Raw genomic sequence first — 22,889 nt, forward strand, 5'->3', positions numbered from 1 at the left:
TAGCCACTCCTGCATCTCTCTTGTGACGTTGTTCTACAGGAATAGTAAACAGTAACACTGAAAAATGCTCACTATTTTTAATGAACATACAGACGTGTCCAAACGTACAGGAAAATATATATATTCACAAGAGTGCCATAAATACACTGTCAACAAACAGCAGAGCAGAATCCTGGGTTTTAAACGGAGAAGGGCTGCCACTGCAGCTGGGAGATAATTTAGCCAATTCCACCAATACAACAGAAGTCTGTTTGTGGCTAAGACACACTAGATGTCCAGGTGGAGAAAATGAAAAGAAGGGTGCTCTAAAAGAATTTCGAACCCCAAATACTTCTATCACCCTTCTTATCATTTTTTTCAAACCGGACCCATTTTTGGTTAAAAACAGAATTTAATTTTTTTAGGTTGCCGTTGGTCCAATTGATCGTCAGGGTGGCCAGCGATTCCACACGCTCCCCCAAAAGCCGAGGTTTTCACATCAGACGGATGAAATGGTGCGTTCGTTTTAACGGTGGTACAGAATAAGAGACAGTTTCACGTTCTTGTGACGAGATTTACAGGACACAGTTTCTTTGCTAGTCTCAGAAGAGATGCTCAAATGCTCCTAACTAACAGCTAATTGCTTCATCGACGCTGGTTGAGGCCGCTGAGATTCTTGAACTGTCAGATACAAAAATAATAAAACATTAAAAAAAAAGGGAGGGAGACCATAAGAAAGTTAGAAGCTGCAAGCATGCAAAATGGGATAATACTGTTAGTCCAGGGGTGGGCAAATATGGCCCCTTTATGACCTGTGGACTTCAACTCCCAGAATTCCTGAGCCAGCTTGGCTGGCTCAGGAATTCTGGGAGTTGAAGTCCACAGGTTGTAAAAGGGCCACAGTTGCCCACCCGTGTTAGTCATTTCACGACAGTGATCCTTCCAAGCAATGATTTTTAAGCAGGGCTGCTTGAATGTTGATCCAAGCAACATTGCTTAAAAACCACCGATTTGTCAAAACTAGTTCTGGCACCCCAGTTCATAGGAGTTGTGAGGGGATCTTCCAAACACCTGATGGTAGCTTTGGGAAACAGGAATACAATATCTGATGTCAAATATGTGTCAGTTTTTGTGCCTAAAACGGGACTAGAACTCACCGTCTCCCGGTGATTAGCCCTAAGTCACCCAACTGTCTTTCATGCCTAAGACTAGACTAGAACTCACCATCTCCTGGTGATTAGTCCTAAGTCACCCAACCAGCTTTCATGCCTAAAACTAGACTAGAACTCACCGTCCCCTGGTGATTAGTCCTTAAGTCACCCAACCAGCTTTCATGCCTAAGACTAGACTAGAACTCACCATCTCCCGGTGATTAGTCCTAAATCACCCAACCAGCTTTCATGCCTAAAACTAGACTAGAACTCACCGTCCCCTGGTGATTAGTCCTTAAGTCACCCAACCAGCTTTCATGCCTAAGACTAGACTAGAACTCACCATCTCCCGGTGATTAGTCCTAAGTCACCCAACCAGCTTTCATGCCTAAAACTAGACTAGAACTCACCATCTCCCGGTGATTAGTCCTATGTCACCCAGCCAGCTTTCATGCCTAAAACTAGACTAGAACTCACAGTCTCCTGGTGATTAGTCCTACGTCACCCAGCCAGCTTTCATGCCTAAAACTAGACTAGAACTCACAGTCTCCTGGTGATTAGTCCTACGTCACCCAGCCAGCTTTCATGCCTAAAACAAGACTAGAACTCACCATCTCCCGGTGATTAGTCCTAAGTCACCCAACCAGCTTTCATGCCTAAAACTAGACTAGAACTCACCGTCCCCTGGTGATTAGTCCTTAAGTCACCCAACCAGCTTTCATGCCTAAGACTAGATTAGAACTCACCGTCTCCTGGTGATTAGTCCTACGTCACCCAGCCAGCTTTCATGCCTAAAACAAGACTAGAACTCACTGTCTCCTAGTGATTAGTCCTTAAGTCACCCAACCAGCTTTCATGCCTAAAACTAGACTAGAACTCACCGTCTCCTGGTGATTAGTCCTAGGTCACCCAACCAGCTTTCATGCCTAAGGCGGGACTAGAACTCACCGTCTCCTGGTGATTGGCCCTAAGTCACCCAACCAGCTTTCATGCCTAAAACAGGAGTAGAACTCAGTCTACTGGTTTCCAGCCTGATGCTTTAACCACTAAATCAAAATGCCATACCAAGAATAAACTCCCAATAGCAAACTCCTGGACTTCTTGAGCGAACTGGCTAAGGAATTCAACAAAACGTTAGGCTGGAATTAAAGCACCCTTCCTGCATTCTGCTATTAAGTAACCTAATCCCATTAAAAGAAGTGAAGGCTTCTTCCTTTAAATTAACCGGGAAATTAATTGAGACAAAGGGGCTTGCTGCAGGTTATTTGTTACCTGTTTCTGCAAAGATTATTCTAAGATGAAAAGCATTCTGCTAAAACTAGTCATCCCTAGAAATTACGTATTTCGGGAAAATTCATTATTTAGGGCAGCTCCCATATCCCATCCAACCCCTTTTAAAGAAACCATGATACTTTGCTGCGTTTTTCCATTCTGTAACAGCAGAAACATTCTCCAGGGAAAGACTGTTTCCGAGCAAAGGCTGTGGAAAATCCTGTGTCTGGAATTACTCACAGTAACAGCAGCGCCCATAAGTCCCTGAAGAAGGGCCTCTCCGGTTGCCTTAACCTAGAAGAATAAAACCACAGAGACGGAAAACTTCAACTACAAGCCGGCTTTTACATTTCGGGGGGGGAAAAGGAATCAGGAAGCAGCCCCAGTGGTGCTCTCCTGCTGTGTTGAAGTCTCAGTATTTCCCACCAACATGGCCTTAGCATACAGGTAGTCCTTGATTTACGACTGTAGTGGATCCTAATACGCCTGCCCGGTCATAAAGCAGGCCATCATGTGACCCAATGGTAGGGCATTTATTGGCAGCAGTCGTTAAGTGAATGCAGTGAGTGGTGCGGTGGCTTAGAGGTGGGAACTCTCACCTCACAATCAGGAGGCTGTGAGTTCGATCCTAGGTAGAGGCAGATATTTCTCTCTCTGGGCACAATGAGAATATATCTGTTGAAAAAAAACCTCCGCATTGGTGACAGGAAGGGCATCTGGCCAGGAAACACTCAGCTGCATTCAGTCGCCCAGACTCTACCCCGCAAGGGATTATGAAGTCATTAAAAGATGTTTAAGCGAATGCAGTCGTTGCAAAGCAAACACCATGGTCATTAAGCAAACGCATTGTTCGCTATGTTTGCCGAAAACCAAAAGCAGACACTTTATTTATTTATTTATTGGTTCGATTTATATGCCGCTCTTTTCTGGAGACTCAGGGCGGCTTACAATGCAGTCACATGACCACGAGGCACCGCAAACTACATTATTATTATTATACTTTATTGTCAGTGCACAACGTATGTACAATGAGATTGGTTGAGTTCCCATAAATGCAGGCCAGCTGTGGAGAGCCCAAAACGGTGGCGCTGAGCTCTGAGTCTGGTGGCTCAGCAGACTAAAGCACTGTTATTAACATCCACTTACATCTGCTGCCTGCAATTACTGCAAGTTCAAATCTCACCAGGCTCAAGGTTGACTCAGCCTTCCATCCTTTCTAAGGTAGGTAAATTGAGGACCCGGATTGTGGGGGCAATAAGCTGACTTTGTATAAATATACAAAAGTATGAAGGCTATTGCTTAACGCATTGTAAGCCGCCCTGAGTCTCCGGAGAAGGGCGGCATATAAATCAATTTTTTTTTAAAAAAGTGGTCATGGGATCAGAGGGAGGCCCTGTGGCCATCAGAACTTCAGAACCAAGTCGTAAATACCTTTTGGGTCCACTGTAACTTCAAACAGTCACTAAGCAATTGGTTGTAAATTGAGGACTACCTGTACGCAATCTATCTTAAAGGCACGGTGGGATGTGGGCAGGATGCTGCTGCTCCAGAGAAGCAACCAAGCACCTCATCTGGTTGGAGGTATTTTGAGAAGTTTCAAGCTCAGGGTCTTAGCAGGATCCAAAAAAATACACATCAATCTACAGACACAAGTGGAGGTGAAATAAAATGGATTAATTCTGGGGCTACTGCTGTGACTTAAAAGAGGACTTGCCAGAAACCGACAGAGAAAGATTGCCAAGCAAATTAGCTTGATTTAATGCGGAAGCTCAATAAAGCATTATGAATAGTGCCCCTCCCCCCTTTTTAAAATCGAGTAAGACACACATATCTTGCCATTCAAGGTGTTGGTAATCACCTGTAAAGCCCTCCATGGCTTTACATGTCTCATCCCATTGGGATTGGTCCCCCCCCCACCCGTGCCAGCAGAGGAGGCATGTTGAGGGCCCCATTGGCCAGGGAATTCCAGCTGGTGGGGTGCAGAAGGACCTCCTCTGCTGTCGCACCTGCCCTCTGGAACATCTTTCCCCCTGGAGTGAGGTCCTCTCCAACCCTCCTGACCTTCTGCAGGAACCTAAAGACCTGGCTCTGCTAGTTGGCTGAGGCTCCGAAGGAGGAGCTTCGCATTGGAGGTGGCTGACAGATTAATATCACCTCCTCCCCCTGCTCATCCTCCTCCCTCCCTCCCCATCGTTTAGCTATGACCGGGTATTGAATTTTGTATTATTATTTTATTTATATAGTTTTATCTTTTTAATATTATAAGGAGCCCAGTTACCCTGCGGTAAGATGGGAGCCAACAAATGTGATAGACAGACAGACAGACAGATGGATGGATGATAGACAGAGATAGATATAGATATAGATAGATGATAGACAGAGATAGATATAGATATAGATGATAGATAGACAGAGATAGATAGATAGATAGATGATAGACAGAGATAGATAGATAGATAGATAGATAGATAGATAGATAGATAGATAGATAGATAGATTTATTTATTTATTTATTAAATTTATATACCGCCCTACTCACGAAGGACTCAGGGCAGTGAACAGCCAGAAAATAAAATACATATAATACAAACGTTAAAAACCATTTAAAATACATTAAATCCTTTGGCCCAGAAAACAAATTTAAAATACCCCAATTTATAAGACAAATTTAAAATTTAAAAAAGCAATTTAAAAGAGAGGTTAGGCCAGGCCAGCCTGCTGGAATAGGAATGTTTTGAGGGCACGGCGGAAAGCGCGCAGATCCGGAATCCTCCGTATCTCTGGATGATAGAGATAGATAGACAGACTGATAAATAGACAGAGATAGATAGATGGATGGATGGATGGATGGATGGATGGATGGATGGATGGATGGATGGATAGATAGATAGATAGATAGATAGATAGATAGATAGATAGATAGATAGATAGATAGATAGATGGATAGATGGATAGATAGATAAGATGATAGGCAGACAAAACTCCTCCACACAACACACACAAAAGCATGTACTGCCAAATTATGGGAGCACGAGCAACACCTTGCGATGAGCCACACAAGCATGGGAAGTTTCACCATGGCATGGGGCAGCTTTCAGGCAAGACTGACCATGTGCCATCTTTTTGAATGGGCTGTAAATGCCAGAGGGTCAATCCACATTTTCATAAATGACTTGCTTTTCTGTCGCACAGACATGGCAACGTCCTTTATTTGGGGGATTGAAAATTTCAATCTTTTAAAAAGACAACGGCAGAACTGGAGGATGGGGCCAAAGAGAAACTGCGGACTAAGGTTGAAAAATGTGTGCAGGTAAAAGGAAATAGCACAGTTCAAGACAGTGTGCTACTTCTGTAGAAGGAGATGTATGTCTTAGCTTAAATTTACTTTAGATTCTTTTTCTGTGTGCTGTTAAGTGAAGCCCAATGCCCAACAGCTATTCCATTCTTCAACCTGGGCAAGAAAAAAATATTAATTTTATCTACAAACTTCTAGGAGGATGTTAAATGACATCATCCCCTCGAAGGAAGAAAATATTCATTTCTAGCAAACCAGCAGTATCCTACACAGTAGTCAACCTGGATAATTTATTTTCCAATTTCTTTTGGATTTTCTGTTTAGTATTTCCCCGAAAATAAGACCCTGTCTTATATTTTTTTGAGCTCTGAAATAAGCGCATGGCCTTATTGCCATGTGTTCAAAAGCTTGATTGGGATTATTATCAGGGGATGTCTTATTTTGGGGAAAACAGGGTAGCTAATCCTGATCAAAACAACTATACAAGTCTTTGCCTATAGCACCAAATGTATCCGTGTTAACTTTAAAATTGAAAAGTTGTGGGGGAAAGATATTTTATGTCTTTTTTTTTAAAGGAAGTTTCCTTTTATTTATCTCTGATGAGATTAGTCTATCCCTCAAGGAAGGAAGGAAAGTCTGAAACTTCTAGTAACATAGCTAAGAAGCAACATTATTGAAATTATTTCAGAGTTTGATTTTTTGACCTTGTCATCTCCAGAAAGGCAGCCCAAGAAAGCCTTGTCAGCCCTTTGAGGTAGAACAGATCAGGAAACAGGCGCAAGAACTATTAAAGCTGGAACCTTCATGGACTACAGCAACAGAATCTTGAGAGTCTGACAAGTATTTCTCTTTCCTACTCTCTTTTAACAGAGAATAAGTAGAAGGTGAGGCAATCTTGATTTTCCTTCTCTCCCTTTCCTGTTTTCCTGAGCTAGGTCCATGATTTCCTAATGGCTGCTGCATCTTTTCATGAAGGCCATCTCCGTAATCCTTTATACCCACTGAGATTTGGGGAGGTAGAGGAAACACTTCCTGGGAAGACAGGTGGAAAGCAGCAGGAACCAGCAAGACGGAATGGGACAACTAACTGCAGCCAATTCACCTTGGGACAACTCGCTGCAGGACAATTCAACAATTCAATTTAATTATTTCAAATAATTTAAAAAATATTTTTTAATTTTTGTCACTCACATTTCATTTTGCCCTTCCTTTGGCATCCTTTCTTTAATAGCAATAGCAATAGCGCTTAGACTTATATACTGCTTCATAGTGCTTTAACAGCCCTCTCTAAGCAGTTTACAGACTCAGCCTCTTGCCCCGAACAATCTGGGTCCTCATTTTACCCACCTCGGAAGGACGGAAGGCTGAGTCAACCTTGAACCTGGTGAGATTCGAACTGCCGAACTTCTGGCAGCCGGCAGTCAGCAGATGTAGCCTGCAGTACTGCATTCTAAGCACTGTGCCACCACAACTCTCATCTTAATGATTCTATTCCACTATTTCTTCAATATTAGTGTAACTCTTGTCCTGCAGAAGTTGCCCCGCGGCAAGTTGTCATTGACCCCCAGCAAGCTGCTAACTCAGAGCAGGAGGTGGGGACAGGGTGCAAAGTCCCAGGGGAAATGTGGGAGGGGAGGTTTGAACCGCACAGCGCTCCATTTTCTGATTTCAGCATGTCTATCGCAATATATACTGGACAGAGGGAGAGAAATGGTAGCTCTAGATAGCAGATGCTACACAATTACTGTATGCCTTTGCATAACTCCTGCTCTCTTATGGGATCCTGCCCCCAAGCCATGTGTTAAACTCATAATGATCCCAAGGAGTACAAGGTTCAACCTCCCCTCACCCCCATCCTGCGAGCAGGAAGATTTCTTCGGAATATACATAGATTTTCATATAAGAGCTCCAAACCAGAGGAAAATGAGCTCATTAATACTTTAGGCACCAGAAAATGGAAACTTAAAGAAAACTGCTTGAAAGATGTGCAGTCATAAGAGGAATGTGATATTTTTTTTAAAGTGCTCGGGACACCATGTGCCAGAAACATTTGGGTAAAAGTAATACTAAAAATAAACTATGTGCTTGATCAAAAATTACCTGGTTTATTGCGGCTTTTCCCTCCAAATAGGCTGGAATTTCAGCTCCCAAAATTTCCAGCCAGCCTTTGGAGGACATCAAGGCGGAAAACAAAATGACATTAGGTTACTTTTGTGAGTTTGGAGGGTGGAGGGGAGGGAAGAGAGCTTGGTTGTCTCCTTGGAAAACCTGCGTGGCACAAGGGTCAGCTGGTCATAAATTCACAATTACAACTCACCTGCTTAGCTGTGTGGCCCACGTTCATTGCGTCAGCCACTCTGTTGTATAGGAAGGACCAAGTATCCTCAAAATCCGGGGAGGAATCCTGAATCATCACCAGTTCTGTGGTGTTATAAATTCCGGCCAGTATTACTCGGCGAGTGTACCAATTTATCTGCAAGATCGGGAATTAAGAGACTCAGAAGATGCGAGTTCCAATAGCAAATGAAGGTCTTTGCAAACTGCGTTGGTATGAAACTCCTACCCATGTTTTTAATCACAATTGGAGGGTCATTTGTCTATTCCATAAAAAACAAACACAGACACACATGCATTTAGATTTCTGGTTGAACGTATCATGAAAAGTGAGTTCTACAAACCTGTAATATAATTTTAAACATCAATTAATATGGAAATGTTATTTTTATGTTGCACGGTGTAATGTTGCTCCTATTAAGTCGTTGAGAGAAATGCGTCTACAGAAGCATTGAAATATTATCCTGAAAAGGGGCTTGCTGACTTTCCAAATGAAAGCCACCTAGATCCTGGATGTGTCCCAGATGATTTTGATTGGTCTGGAGAAAAGACCAGACGGTGGTGGTTTTCACTTGAGCTGAAAAACAAGCTGGCCCTAATCTTTGTATCTGGCAATTAACACATCACACTGCAAGGTCTGGTCAGATCATTTTATTTCTGGTCACTTAATAAACACACTCTAGAAAACCTTATGGAAAAATACAAGCCTGAAGGAATGCACAGGAGGCAAGATTTTGCTGTTAAGAGGCTATAACTCTATAATCACTTATACATGAAATGCAACACAATTAACCCAATACTCTCACCACAATATAAATAATGGATGGAAACTAATCAAGGAGAGAAGCAACCTGGAATTGAGGAGAAACTTCCTAATAGTGAGGACAATTAACCAGTGGAACAGCTTTGCCTCCAGAAATCGTGGGTGCTCCATCACTGGAGGTTTTTAAGAAGAGAATAGACAGTCATTTGTCTGAAATTGTATAGGTTCTCCTGCTTGAGGAGGGGGCTGGACTAGAAGACCTCCAAGGTTCTGTTCTGTTCTGTTCTGTTCTCCACTCCACTCTATTCTTGTCACAGCGCTAATTACAACTGCACTAGAGCACTGCACTATAACACTGAACATAAAAGTGTTAGCTGAAGAGGAATAGAAGCTTTGCCAGAAAAGCTACTGCAAAGTTATCTGTGGTGAAGAGACATAATGAGCCATATCCAGAATTTCCTTCAAGTGCAAGAGAAACTTAACTATAACTATGAAAAATCTACATATATAAAGACGCACAATAAGGAATAGGCTGCTTTGCACTAGCTTCGGTGATGCTAGAAGCATTTTTGGCCGTGGCTATGCAAGTTGTGGTTGCATTACTTCAAAGCAGAGATCTAATGGTATTATATTCATGCTATCACTGTAGATTCTCTACCCTGGAGACTTTGAATCGCCTCTTTGGGAGAGAGGCTACAAGCTACATTCATTGAAGCAGAAGGGAGAGGATGGCTAAAGCTTTTAAAGCTTCTTGGTTTTACTGTTTTAACATTTATTTATTTTTTATGTTATTGTTTTATCATGATGTCAGCTACCCAGAGTCGCTCAATAGCTGAGATGGGCATTGGGCAGCATATAAATTTAATAAATAAAGGGAAATAAAAGCAGGCACCCTATCGGAAATTTCCTACCGATTGGGAGGGAGTGTTATTTTACAAGTCACCGAGATTCCTGAGGCACCATAGAATTAAGAACAGCTTTCTTTAAAGCTTGATTTTAAAGAAAACTGTTGACTTTTGACTTGGGAAAAGTGCAGAGAAGAGCAACTAAGATGATTAAGGGCCTGGAGACTAAAACATACGAAAAATGGTTGCAGGGTTTGGGTATGGATAGTCTAGAGGAAAGACGGATTTGGGGGGACATGATAGTTCCAGTGTACCAATATTTGAGGGGCTGCCACAAAGAGGAGAGGGTCAACTTATTTACCAAAACACCAGAAGGTAAGAGAAGAAACAATGGATGGAAAGTAATCAAGGAGAGAAGCAACCTGGAATTAAGGAGAAACTTCCTTACAGTGAGGACGATTAACCAGTGGAACAGAAGTTGCCTTCAGAAATTGTGGGTGCTGCATCACTGGAGGCTTTTAAGAAAAGACTGGAACTGTCACTTGTCTGGTTAAGGGCAGTGGTGGGTTGCTATCAGTTCTCCCAGGTTCTTGCGAACCCGTAGTGGAAATTTTGAGTAGTTCGGAGAACCGATAAATACCACCTCTGCCTGGCCCCACCCCCAATCTATTCTCTGCCTCCTGAGTCCCAGCTGATCGGCTAGAAGGAAAAAAATCAAGGCTCACTTGACAAAGAAGAGAGAGAGAAAAAACAAGACACCATCGCTTTAAATTGAGAGGCCAAGAAGCCTCTCAACTGATCGGCTAGAACCGATCCGCTCCTTGTAAACCGCTCAGTGGTGGTAGATTGGCAACTGAGGCCAAGCTGCCTGAAAGCGGTTTCCGGTGCTCTCGGTGGAGGCAGAGCGGCAAAAAACTGTTTAAACTCTTGCCACGGCGCTTCAAAGGGCTGCCCTACAGTTGATCAGCGGTAAAAGGCAGTGTGGTGGTAGACCAGTGCGCTCCAAAAACAAATGGGTAGACCGGAACGGCTCTGCAAGCAGTTAAAAGTCTGGTAGACCAGTACCTCTGCTAAATCCTAAAGAATTGTTTGTCACATGACCATCAAGCCACGCCCACAGAACCGGTAGTAAAAAATTTTAGAACCTACTTCTGGTATAGGGTCTCCTGCTTGAGCAGGGGGTTGGACTAGAAGACCTCCAAGGTCCCTTCCAGCTCTATTCCGAATTGAACTGACAGAGACAGGTAACTTGGAAGCGAGTCTATAGTTTCCAAGCAGACTTTCACTTTCCATTCCAAGCTATCCGGTGTGGGAAAAGGCATTCATTTTCAGTTCTATAAATGTTGCATCTTGTGCTGCCTCAAAGTGCTGCACTGATAAATTAGAAACAGCAAAAAAAAAAAAAAAAAAACCAGTTGCCCCCCCTAATTTCCAAGACAGCAGAAGGAGAAAAAAGTAAACCAGACTCTCTTGTGGAAGCTGAATTTCTTAAAAGCTCCACTACAATTTGCATACTCTTCAGAAAAAAAACGTTAGCTTCCTGGTGTGATTTCTGTCTTTTATTTGGCTTTCTGGTTTATTCCTTTAATTTGTCCGTGTGCCATTTATTTGTTACTGCAGTAGCTGCTGTTTTATTCTTGCACGGGTTTATTAAAACCATTTATTAAAAGGACCTGCTAAGCTCTTCTTATCTCTTTCTTCTCTTTATAATAGGTCAAGTAGTTCATTAATTGCTTTAATTAAGAAGTAATTTACTTTGTTTTTATTTCCAGCCCAAAAAAAATCCAATGGCTCTCATCATTAAGAACGGAGTATTTTAGGTAACTGCTTTAAAAAGTTTCCAAGCAGAATCTTTCCTTTTCTTCCATCCTGGATGGAGGGAACCCGAAGAGCAGAACTACTGGTAGGTTTCAACTGGGCAAATGCCCGATTCCACTCTGGGTACCCCTAAGATAAAGACCCCACCCCACCCCTTATTTGCTGTCTTCTACCAAAAGAGAGTTCCAAGAGGAACATTTGAATGCAGCATGGATTTTATTCATTGGCAGAATTAAACCAATTGTGTTATCTGTTTTGATCTGATGATTTACAGTTTGGCAGCGTTCATGGATTTTATAAGCTTGCGTTACATAACACTTTATAGAGGTCTTCAAGAAAGAAAGGGTGATTCATAAATATTAGAAAGACAGGCAAAAAATAGAAACGTAGCCATATCTGGTATATCACTTCAGTACTGCCTGTTCTATAGTACAAATAGAAACGGCTGGTTTTAATTTATAAAACAAAATGCATCTTTTCTAATCTAGAACCAGGGCAGCCTTGATACAGGTAGTCCTCGACTTACAACCACAATTGAGCCCAAAATTTATGTTCTTAAGCAAGACAGTTGTTAAGTGAGTTCTGACCCATTTCATGACCTTTCTTGCCACAGCTGTTAAGTAAATCACTGCAGTTGTTAAGTTAGTAACAGATTGTTAAGTGAATCTGGCTTCCAATTGATTTTGCTGGTCAGAAGGGACCAGCAACTGTCTTAAGTTTGAAAAACAGTCATGTCACTTTTTTCAGTCCCCTTGTAACTTTGAACGGTCACTAAATGAACCGTCGTAAATCAAGGACTATCTGTACTGATGATCTCCAAGCCACTCCTATGGATTAACACCTTTGCTCTCATCTTTTGCTCATGAAACCCGTTTCTCTTTAGAAATGAAGCTTGAGTGTTGCGTACAATATCTCACTTAATTATGCGTTTCTTGGAGAACAGATTTGCCAGGGCGAGTAGAAACAGCCTGAGCATTTCTTCCCCTGCAGTCCACAGCAGCTTGAACCCAGAAGATGGGAGAGAAAACTTTTCTGCAGCCCTGAGTGAAGTCACACCAATCCCGCTAACCTCCCATATTGCTTCCATTTCTGCTGGGCATAATTTTAAGGTGTCGTGCGCCACAGGAACTAAGCAACTGCAACAGGTGGATAGGTATGTCTTATTTCAGCCGGTGTTTCTCAAAACTTAACAACTTCAAGATTTGTAGACTTCAACTTCCAGAATCCCCAGAAGTCTACAGATCTTAAAGTTGCAAAGGTTAAGAAACACCGCTCTAAGCCAGGGCTGGGCAACTATAGTGACTTTATGACCAGTGGACTTCCAACACCCAGAATTCCTCAGCCAGCCAGCCTGGCTGGGGAATTCTGGAAGGAAGGCCACAAGTCTTAAAGTTGCCAAGTTTGGAGACCCCTGCCTTAAGCCATGGTTTACAAGTCACAATATATTAAGCCAAAGCCAAGGGGGTCTAGCCCAACATGTGAACGTTACATTTCACATTTTTTCCCCAAAGGTAGCCCCAAATATATTTGCCCTGCAAAGCAGCGTATTTCAAACCTCCCCATGGCCTTTCTAAATCCCAAATGCCAACCCCCTCCTCAGACTTACATCGGTGGACTGATCTCCCGCATAGTGCCAGATGTCATCCACCATGGTGGTAAGCAGGTTGAAGCTGGCTGGAATATTGTGTGGCATCAGCAACACACTCATAGCCTGAGGAAAACCAGAGAAATGGGTTAAGCAAAGAGGACCGTTCTTAACCTCCGATGCTCCAGCTGTTTTAATCTTCTACGTATTACGTGAGACTTTGGGGAAAAGGGAAAGGAAGGGGGAGAAATGAACCAAGATACCAAACGGATAGCCAAATAAGATAAATTAGGCCAGGGAGATGGAAGTTCCTCCTTTATTCGACAGCAGAGGTCTCCAAACTTGGCAATTTTAAGCTTCGTGGACTCCAACTCCCAGAATTCCCCAGCCAGCATTCTGGGAGTTGAAGTCCACAAGTCTTAAAGTTGCCAAGTTTGGAGATTCCTGTTCCTAGAGCTTGAATGCTGCTCAGAGGGTCTCTTACTCTCAGCCCAACAAGCTTAAGCAGAAAGAGTCACAGTGGGCTTTTTGCCTTTCTTTTTTCCTAGGCCCGAATTGGGTATGTCTAATCTAGTGAAAAGGAGGACTAGGAATGAAATGATAGCAATCTTCCAATATCTGAGGGGCTGCCACAGAGAGGAGGAGGTCAACGTATTTTCCAAAGCACCAGAAGGCAAATTTCCTGCCAGTGAGAAAAAATAACCAGTGGAATGGCTTGCCTTCAGAAGCTACGGGTGCTCCATCGCTGGAGATTTTAAAGAAGAGATTGGACAGGCATTTGTGTGGATAGGGTTTCCTGCTAGAGCAGGGTGTTGGGACTAGAAGACCTCCAAGATCCCTTCCAACTGTGTGTTTCTGTTATTCTGATTCCTGGGACCGTTTAATCGGAGTTAGATGGCTGACAAATTTGTTCTGATGGCAAGTGAATGCTTGTTTGTTATTCATGAATGAGATTCTAGCCCCAGGTACAGAAACGTAAGGTATCAGATATGGTTCTCAATTTTCCTGTCCTTCACTACAACAAAGAGTCCCTCCTTGAGGAGATGGGCAGTTCTGAAATGTGAAAAATTAATTCGTAAACGTTTATTTGTTTACTTGAATTTATAAACCACCCAACTCCAAAGACCTCTAGCTGGAGCCTCTCAGACTAGCCTCTTTCTGCAAAGTATTTATTTATTTAATTAATTAATTAATTAATTAATTAATTATATTTCTATACCGCCCTTCTCCTGTGGGACTCAGGGCGGTGTACAGCCAGGATAAAACATAGCATATAAAATTTAAAAACATTTTAAAAAACAATTAGATAATTTTGGCCCGAATTTAAAACAACCCAATTAAAACCAAAATTCGATTAAAAAAACTGAGAGGATGGGATCAAGCCGGCCCAGCTGGCTTTAGTTTTAGTTTAGTTTATTTTGGATTTATATACTGCCCTACTCCCAAAGGACTCAGGGCGGTGAACAGCCAAAGATGAAACACATATAGTATAAAATTTAAAAAAAACAATTTAAAACACATTAAATAAATTTGGCCCATACTGATTAAAACATCCCTATTTTTAAAAACAAATTAAAATTAAACAATTAAAAGGAGTTAGGCCAGCCCAGTCTGCTGGAATAAAAAGGTCTTGAGGGCAGGCGGAAAGTGCGTAAAGCAGGGCTGGGCTGAGAATGATTGGCTTAAAGTCCCCCAAGGCTTCTTGATCTCAAGGGGGACTGAAACCAGGGCCTCCCTCTTCCCAGGGCAGTCCCTTCACTGCTACCCCACCCTGGTTCTGGCATCGAGAGGGAAGGACTTGCCCAGAGTCTCCAGGGAGCTTCTGGGGTTGAGGGGGGACTAGAATTTGGATTTTTCTACTCCTAGTCCAGCACTGTTGCCACCATATTCTGTTGGCTCTGAGAAGAGGGAGAGGACCAAACTCCTCCCAGAGAACTCCTATGGTTCACGGTAGATTTGATTTGAGTTTCCTGTTTTAGCAACTTTGCCATTACAAAACTTTGCCTACCTGTTTGTCTGTCTGTCTATCTTGGTGGCGCAGCAGATTAAAGTGCTGTTAACTAGCACCAGCTGCCTGCAATTACTGCGAGTTCAAATCTCACCAGGCTCAAGGTTGACTCAGCCTTCCATCCTTTCGAGGTAAGTAAAATGAGGACCCGGATTGTGGGGGCAATAAGATGACTTTGTATAAAAAAGAACACCGCTTGGGGGGGCCCGAAAGCCCTACTAAGCAGGTATATACAAAAGTATGAAGGCTATTGCTTAATGCACTGTAAGCCCCCCTGAGTCTCCGGAAAAGGGCGGCATATAAATCAAACCAATAAATAAATCCTTGGTTGTATAATCAGAGGCATAGAATCAAAATCTATCAAAATAGAGCCTTGGTACTACAGTGGTTTAAAGCACCCTGTTATTAACACAGCTGCCTGCAATTTACTGCTGGTTCGAATCTCTCCAAGGCTCAAGGTTGACTCAGCCTTCCATCCTTTCTAAGGTAGGTGAAATGAGGACCCAGTTTGTGGGGGCAATAAGCTGACTTTGTATAAATATACAAAAGTATGAAGGCTATTGCTTAATGCACTGTAAGCCGCCCTGAGTCTCCGGAGAAGGGCGGCATATAAATCAAATTAAAAAAAAAAAATATCACATGAATTATTAGTACCGCTTTATAAAGCCTTAGTAAGGCCACATCTGGGATACTGCATCCAGTTTTGGTCACTACATTACAACAAAGATGTTGAGACATTGGAAAAAGTGCAGAGAAGAGCAACTAGGATGATTAGAATTTCCTTCAAGTGCAACAGAAACTCTTTAGGAGAGAGGCTACAAGCTACATTCATTGAAGCAGAAGGGAGAGGATGGCTAAAGCGTTTAACACTTCTTGTTTTTACTCTTTTAACATGTAAATTCTTTTTTGTTATTGTTTTATCATGATGTCAGCTACCCAGAGTCACTCAACAGCTGAGATGGGCATTGGGCAGCATATAAATTTAATAAGTAAAGAAAGTAAAAGCAGGGACCCTATCGGAAATTTCCTACTGATTGGGAGGGAGTGTTATTTTACAAGTCACCCAGATTCCTGAGGCACCACAGAATTAAAAACAGCTTTCTTTAAAGCTTGAATTTAAAGAAAACTGTTGACTTTTGACTTGGAAAAAGTGCAGACATGATTAAGGGCCTGGAGACTAAAACATATGAAAAACGGTTGCAGGATTTGGGTTTGGCTAGTCTAGAGAAAGGACTGGGGGAACATGATAGCAGCATTCCAGTATTTGAGAGGCTACTACAAAGAGGAGGGGGTTAATTTATTCTCCAAAGCACCAAAAGGAAAGACAAGAAACAATGGATGGAAATTAACCAAAGTGAGAAGCAACCTAGAACTAAGGAGAAATTTCCTAACGGTGAGAGCAATTAACCAGTGGAACAGCTTTGCCTTCAGAAGTTCAAAAACCTCATCACTGGAGGTTTTTAAGAGGAGACTGGACAGCCACTTGTCTGAAATGGTGTAGGGTCTCCTGCTTTAGCAGGGGGCTGGAGTAGAAGACCTCCAAGCTTCCTTACAGCTTTATTCCGATTCTGATGTCTGTCTGTCTGTCATCTATCATTTACATCTTATCGGTCTCTATCCAGCCATCTACACACACAAGCCATATGCATATGGCATGTATTAACACACAAACACAATCTTTTTTTAACTTGATGAATGTCACTGCATTCCTTGGGGCCCAAAAGTCTTTTAAAATTTGTTTCAGAAAGCCACAAAGATCTAATCACAAAAAAGAGCCAGCAAGGATCAAAACTGGGGCACTGCTATCTGCCTTCGCTCTCCAGACAAAAACAGCACTTTGGGGTTCCATCCAAGCAAGAGAAGAAGATCAGTTTGGACTTGGGGTTGGAAGTTCATTCACACAAGAGGGGAGAAAAAAGAAGTAATTTCTCTCTGCTGCGTCTCCCAAGTAGATCGCTAAACGGAGAAGCATTCAGCCATCAACATGCTCTTTTCTAAACACACTGAGACAATCTAGGAACATTGCAAGAAACACCAAGGAAAGCAGTTTAGTTTTATACCTGAGGCCATTTTTCAATATATGGAATGAGCATTCTCAGCCTCGCTTCTAAAGCATCCTTTATAAACTGGTCTGTCGTCTTCTTCCTTTCAAAAGAGAAGAATTATTTAGTGCAATTCGCTCTTGCCTGCCTCTCGCGCTCGCTCAAGGCCTCTACTCAGGATGCCAAAGGCAGGTTACCTGCCAAAGCACCGCTCTGGAGCAGCCTTCCTTGTGCTCAGTGCAGCTACCATCCCACGCGCTGCTGTTTGGAAGGCTAACGCAGCCCCGCCCCTTCCCATGCTCTGCCTGGGACTCACTCCAGTTGGCCCAGTTGTACCAGCTTGTGCTGTTCCTCAAGAAGTTCAGAGAGTTTAGAGTTGCTCTGGGACACAAAGTGGAGAATCAGTTCGCTGCCATCATTGTGAAACAGCCCTGCTGCAGCAACAGAGAGACCTACGGACTGGAAGGGAGGAGAAAAGTCGAGTTGAACAATTCCCACCCAGGAATGAATTTCTGCAACTTTAAACAGGCAGGGATCACAAACGAAGCAGCACTAATTTGGCCTAACTTCTCTTTGGGAAGCTTATTTATTTTAGCATATGGCATTTCATAAACGGACTAGAAATATATACTGTCATTACATTTAGATTAGTACAGGGGTCTGCAACCTTAAACACTCAAAGAGCCATTTGGACCCGTTTCCCACAGAAAAGAAAACACCGGGAGCCACAAAACCCTTCCCGTGCCTGACTATTTCTTGAGCTAGCATATGTTGTTGAATTAAATGTTCTGTTTTCTTCTGAAACTTTTCTTTTCTTGGACTTATCCACCGTTGGCCTACCGGGGTTTGAAAAACTCAATAAATCACGTGCCAGCGGGTGTTGCACATTGATGGTTGTGATGCATATTTTGAGTGACAGGGAGCTGCAGCAGAGGGGTGAAAGAGCCACATGTGGCTCCAGAGCCGCAGGTTGCTGACCCCTGGATTAGTAAAACCAATGTTAAAAAGATCTGTGTTTAAATATCAACGTCTAGGACTCTAGGCCATCTAATCATTGATGTGCAGCATCGCTTACATTTTTAAAAAAATCAGATACTGGACCAGTAAATGCCCTCAGCTTACAGCTGGTCACAATGTGATTTACAGTTTGGTGTGGGACTCCGCAGTCACGCTGAGGGGAGAACACTATGCCCCATTTATACACTAGAAAGTCCCGGTGAGCACCGTGTGAGGTGCAAATCCCATTCAGGACTGTCCATGGATGGGGTGGTATACTGGCATAGGTAACCCTCAATTTACAACCAGAATTGAGCCCAGAATTAATGGTGCTGAGGGAATATTGAGTTTTGCCCCATTTTACAATTTTTCTTGCTACATTTGTTAAGTGAATCACTGCAGTTAGTAAATTAGTCACATGGTTGTTAGGTGACTCTGGCTTCCCCGTTGACTTCGCTTGTCAGAAAGTCACAAAAAAGGGGATCACATGATCCTGTGACGGTCATAAGTATGAGTCAGTGGCCAAATGTCTGAATTTTGATCACGTAACCATGGGGATGCTGCAAAGATTGTAACTGTGAAAACTGATCCTAAGTCACATTTTTGAGGGCCGGTGTATCTTTGACGGTCACTAAACAAACTGTTGTAAGTCAAGGACTATCTGTACTTGTAATGATCAAGTTGCCAGGGTTCTCTCAGAAGAATCAAGATAATGTATGTGGAGCCGTCATTCCCCCCCCCCCTTTTCAGCTGCATTAGTGTCTCTCTTGACCCACCAAGCAATTTTAACCCAGGTCCTCGGTAATTTTCATGTCATAAAAATAGGAAATTCTGTCTTGTATTGTAAATCTACTAGGAAATAGTTGACGTACAACAGTCCATTTAGTGACTGTTCAAAGTTACAACAGCACTGAAAAATGTGACTTAACAACAACAACAACATTTTTTCAGAGTTTCGACCTTTGCACCATCCCCATGATCATAAGATTAAAATTCAGACGCTTGGCAACGGGTTCATACTTATAACGGTTGCAGTATCCCAAGCAGGGATGAAATGCTCCCGGTTCGGACCGGATCACCCGATCCGGTAGCGATGGCGGCGGGTGGTTCGGAGAACCGGTAGCAAAAATCTCTGCGCCTCCCCCCCCACCCACCATGCCAGCTGAGCTGCACAATCATCAGAAGCTGGGTTTTTTTTACTTTTAAAAGCATTTTTTCTTGCAACCTCTTCGGACGAAAAAATACTTTTAAAAGTAAAAAAAAAAAGCCTCTGATGATCGTGCAGCTCAGCTGCGATCGTCAGAGGCTTTTAAAAGCATTTTTTTCTGCAACCTCTTAAGGTTGTAGAAAAAACGCTTTTAAAAGTTAAAAAAAAGCCTCTGATGATCGCGATGCTCAGCTGGGATTGACAGAGGCTTTTAAAAGCATTTTTTTCTGCAACCTCTTAAGGTTGTAGAAAAAATGCTTTAAAAAAAAAAGTTGGCCACGCCCACCCAGTCACATTACCCCCACCCCACCAAGCCACGCCCACAGAACCAGTAGTAACAAATTTTACATTTCACCACTGATCCCAAGGTTGTGTGAGCCCCTTTTGCAACCTTCTGACAAGCAAGGTCGATGGGGAAGCCAGATTCACCTAACAACTTGCTACCTTATCAACTTCAGTGATTCACTTAACAACTGTGGCTTGAAAGGATGAAAAATGGGGCAAAACTCACTTAACTGTCTCATTTAGCAACATACATTTTGGCCTCAATTGTGGCCGTAAGTCGAGGACTACTTGTAGAACCTATTTTGCAAAAAAGCAGCAAGCAAAATGTCCTAAAATGGGGGATACTGAGAAATTTCCTGCACATCAATCCTATTGACAAGGAGTTAAAAATGTTGATTCTGAATAGAATTCAAAGTTCTACACCAAAAATATTCTCAAAGAACAGCGACAGTAATAATGTGAATTTGGAACTCAGTTAAGCTAAAGTTAAGACCCTTTGGGTCTTCTCTTGATACATACCTTAGCTCCTTCTGCAATTGCATCCATTGTCCAGCCATGAGTGGGCACAAATTTCAGAGCTGCTGACAGGATCCGATTCTGTAGCTGCTCCTCACTCTCGTAGCCCTCTGATTCTTCACCTCCTTGATCTGTGTAACTAGGGGTAAAAACATAGGAAGGCATGTCTTACAAGCACTTTTAAACATGGAAAGTCCAAAGGTTTTATTATTTCTCCTAATTACAACTGATGCCATCATGAAACAGGGCATGCCTGTTTGATAAATGGTTGATTAACAGTTTGTTTAGACACAATATTTTGGGTTACAACATTATAGGCAGCTTTGATAAGATAGACATACATCAAATAAACTACATTATGACTTAGCATTTATTTATTTATTTATTGGTTCGATTTATATGCCACCCTTTTCCGGAGACTCAGGGTGCTTACAATGGTTAAGCAATAGCCGTCATCCTTTTGTATATACCTGCTTAGTAGGGCTTTCGCCCCCCCCCCCAAGCGGTGTTCTTTTTTTATACAAAGTCAGCTTATGGCCCCCACAATCCGGGTCCTCATTTTACCTACCTCAAAAGGATGGAAGGCTGAGTCAACCTTGAGCCTGGTGAGATTTGAACTTGCAATAATTGCAGGCAGCTGGTGTTACTTAACAGTGCTTTAGTCTGCTGCGCCACCAAGGCTCATAGATTTCTATAAATCTAGCCAGCATTTATCTATCAATGTTGACAAGCACATGAACACCACACCCAATCATTCTAGAGATGCCTGGTTCACAAAATTGCTCAGTTGTCAATCTGAACACTGCTTTGCAACATCCTCGGAGTAAGATGGAAGCATGCCAGCTGCTGAATTACTCACTAAAATGTGTTCATTATACTTTCCCAAAGCGAATAATTGCTACTTTGGGGAAAGAAGAGAGCTCACAGTCATTTGGGACAGAAATTATGCAAATTACCTGTGGTGTGAACCTGGATGCTTTTCATCCAGGGGGGAAGATGCTGAATATTGCTGACTGGGAAGTGGGAAGGGGGGCTGTTTCTGTTCTTCTGAAACTCTTTGCAGTGCCACTGCAGGATGGAAGGCCCGCTGAGATTGATACAGCTGGCTTCGGAAGACTGAAAACAGAAATTAGTTGAGTAACACACAAACCTACCAAATCATCTTGTATGCTGTGAAGGCCCCCTTATACATTTCAGGATTCGAAGCCGAAGCCTACAACAGACCTATGCACAAAATCACACTGCCTAAGAGTAAGACATGTGTATACCCTTTACAAAATACCGTATTTTTTGGAGTATAAGACGCACCTTTCTCCCCCCTAAAAGGGGGTGAAAATTTAGGTGCGTCTTATACACCGAATGTAGCCTTGCCCACCCACTGGCCTCCACCCTTTGGCCTCTGCCTCCCAGCAATTTACCTCCTTGCAGCAAGCAGAAACAGCCCATTTCAGCTTCAGCACATCCTAATTAGCACAAGTTGATTTTCTCTTGGATTGGCCTCCCAACTCTCAGCTGTTTCAGGCTGCAGGGATTGCCATTGCCTATTGCTGTGCGGGCCTCTGCTGCTTGCTGCAAGGAGGTAAATTGCTGGGAGCAGATTTTTTTTTTCTTGTGCTAATCAAGCTATGCTGAAAACGAAAGTAAAGCAGGCTATTTACTGTTTGTTGCAACGAGGCAAAATTGCTGGGAGGCAGAGGCAGATTTCTTTTTCTTGTTTTCCTCACCAAAAAGTCCGGTGTGTCTTATACTCTGAAAAATACAGTATGACACTGGTATACCAGACAAGTATTGTCTAAAAATCCAGGTCTTCTTTCATAACATGCCAAAGAAAGTTATCTAATAAAGGCTACTTCCAGCAATGATTTACAAATGAGGCTGGCATTATCTAAAAAGCCCTAGTCCCATTAAAATATTCTTGACTGTTGATTATGTGCCATCCATCAAGTCAGTATCACCTCCTCCTAGCAATCTCCAAGAGGATTGATCTCCAACCTGATCCTTCCGCAGTGCACATACTGTTACTGTAACTGAGTCCATCTACCTTGTTGTTTCTCCTCTCCCTTGTCCATCACCCCATCTTTCACCATGTTATATATACTTTTTCAAGGAGGTGGATCTTTGTATAATGTGTCTGAAAAAATTGAGCCTGGTCATGTGTGCCTCAAGGGAGCATTCTGGATCAACACTTGTTTCATTATCCATTTGTTTGGTTTCTTGACTGCTCATGGGGTTCTCTGTTTTCTCCAACATCAAATTTCAAAGATGCCAATACTCTTCCCCTCCTACTTCTTCTAAGTCCAACTTACTTTATAGTGTCACCAGGCACACAACTTCGGATCTCAAGCATCCTGGCACCTGAATATCTTTTCCAAGACATTCTCAGCTGCTCTACCAAATGCTGTTTTTTCCCCCACTTCCATTCAATCATATCTGGTTCTTGAAGACTGCCTAAAACAAGTCCCTGCAGGTTTCTTGGCAAGATTTCAGAAGCAGTTGGCCAGAAATTGGGAGTCTGTGAGTTCTAGTCTTGCTTTAGGCACAAAGCCAGCTGGGGTGGGGGGGCTTTGACCAGTCACTCTCTCTCAGCTCTGGGAAGGAGACAATGGCAAGCCACTTCTGAAAACCTTGCCAACAAAACTGCAGGCATTTGGCCAGGCAGTGGCCAGGAGTCAAAAATGAACCTGGAAGCAAAAGAGACAGAGAGAGAGAGAGATCACTAATCTTTTGAAGCTAAGGGGATAATGAGGATTGTCTTCAGGGGCGGGTGTTTGTTTTGTTTTTGAGTCTGCGATG

General features: G+C 42.7%; 1 protein-coding gene across 2 annotated transcripts in view; it reads right to left on the reverse strand.

Annotated features, from left to right (window-relative positions):
* Positions 1 to 63: 63 nt before the first annotated feature.
* COQ9 (coenzyme Q9) overlaps positions 64 to 22,889 on the reverse strand; it is a 23,895-nt gene continuing 1,069 nt past the window's right edge. Inside the window, exons 2-9 of one of the 2 annotated variants that reach the window (XM_034425525.3) lie at positions 21,053 to 21,212; positions 20,100 to 20,235; positions 17,409 to 17,551; positions 17,111 to 17,195; positions 13,064 to 13,168; positions 8,015 to 8,170; positions 2,643 to 2,696; positions 64 to 660 (exon numbers count right to left, since the gene is read on the reverse strand). In XM_034425525.3, the coding sequence (XP_034281416.2) occupies positions 625 to 660; positions 2,643 to 2,696; positions 8,015 to 8,170; positions 13,064 to 13,168; positions 17,111 to 17,195; positions 17,409 to 17,551; positions 20,100 to 20,235; positions 21,053 to 21,212 (875 nt within the window). In that variant the 3' untranslated portion in view covers positions 64 to 624. Of the gene's footprint in view, positions 661 to 2,642; positions 2,697 to 7,778; positions 7,863 to 8,014; positions 8,171 to 13,063; positions 13,169 to 17,110; positions 17,196 to 17,408; positions 17,552 to 20,099; positions 20,236 to 21,052; positions 21,213 to 22,889 lie in introns of those variants that run through there. The other variant, XM_087877014.1, reaches the window with a different exon arrangement.

This window comes from Pantherophis guttatus, chromosome 11, assembly GCF_059756535.1.
Source record: "Pantherophis guttatus breed Tessera chromosome 11, ASM5975653v1, whole genome shotgun sequence".
NCBI classification, from domain to species: Eukaryota; Metazoa; Chordata; class Lepidosauria; order Squamata; family Colubridae; genus Pantherophis; species Pantherophis guttatus.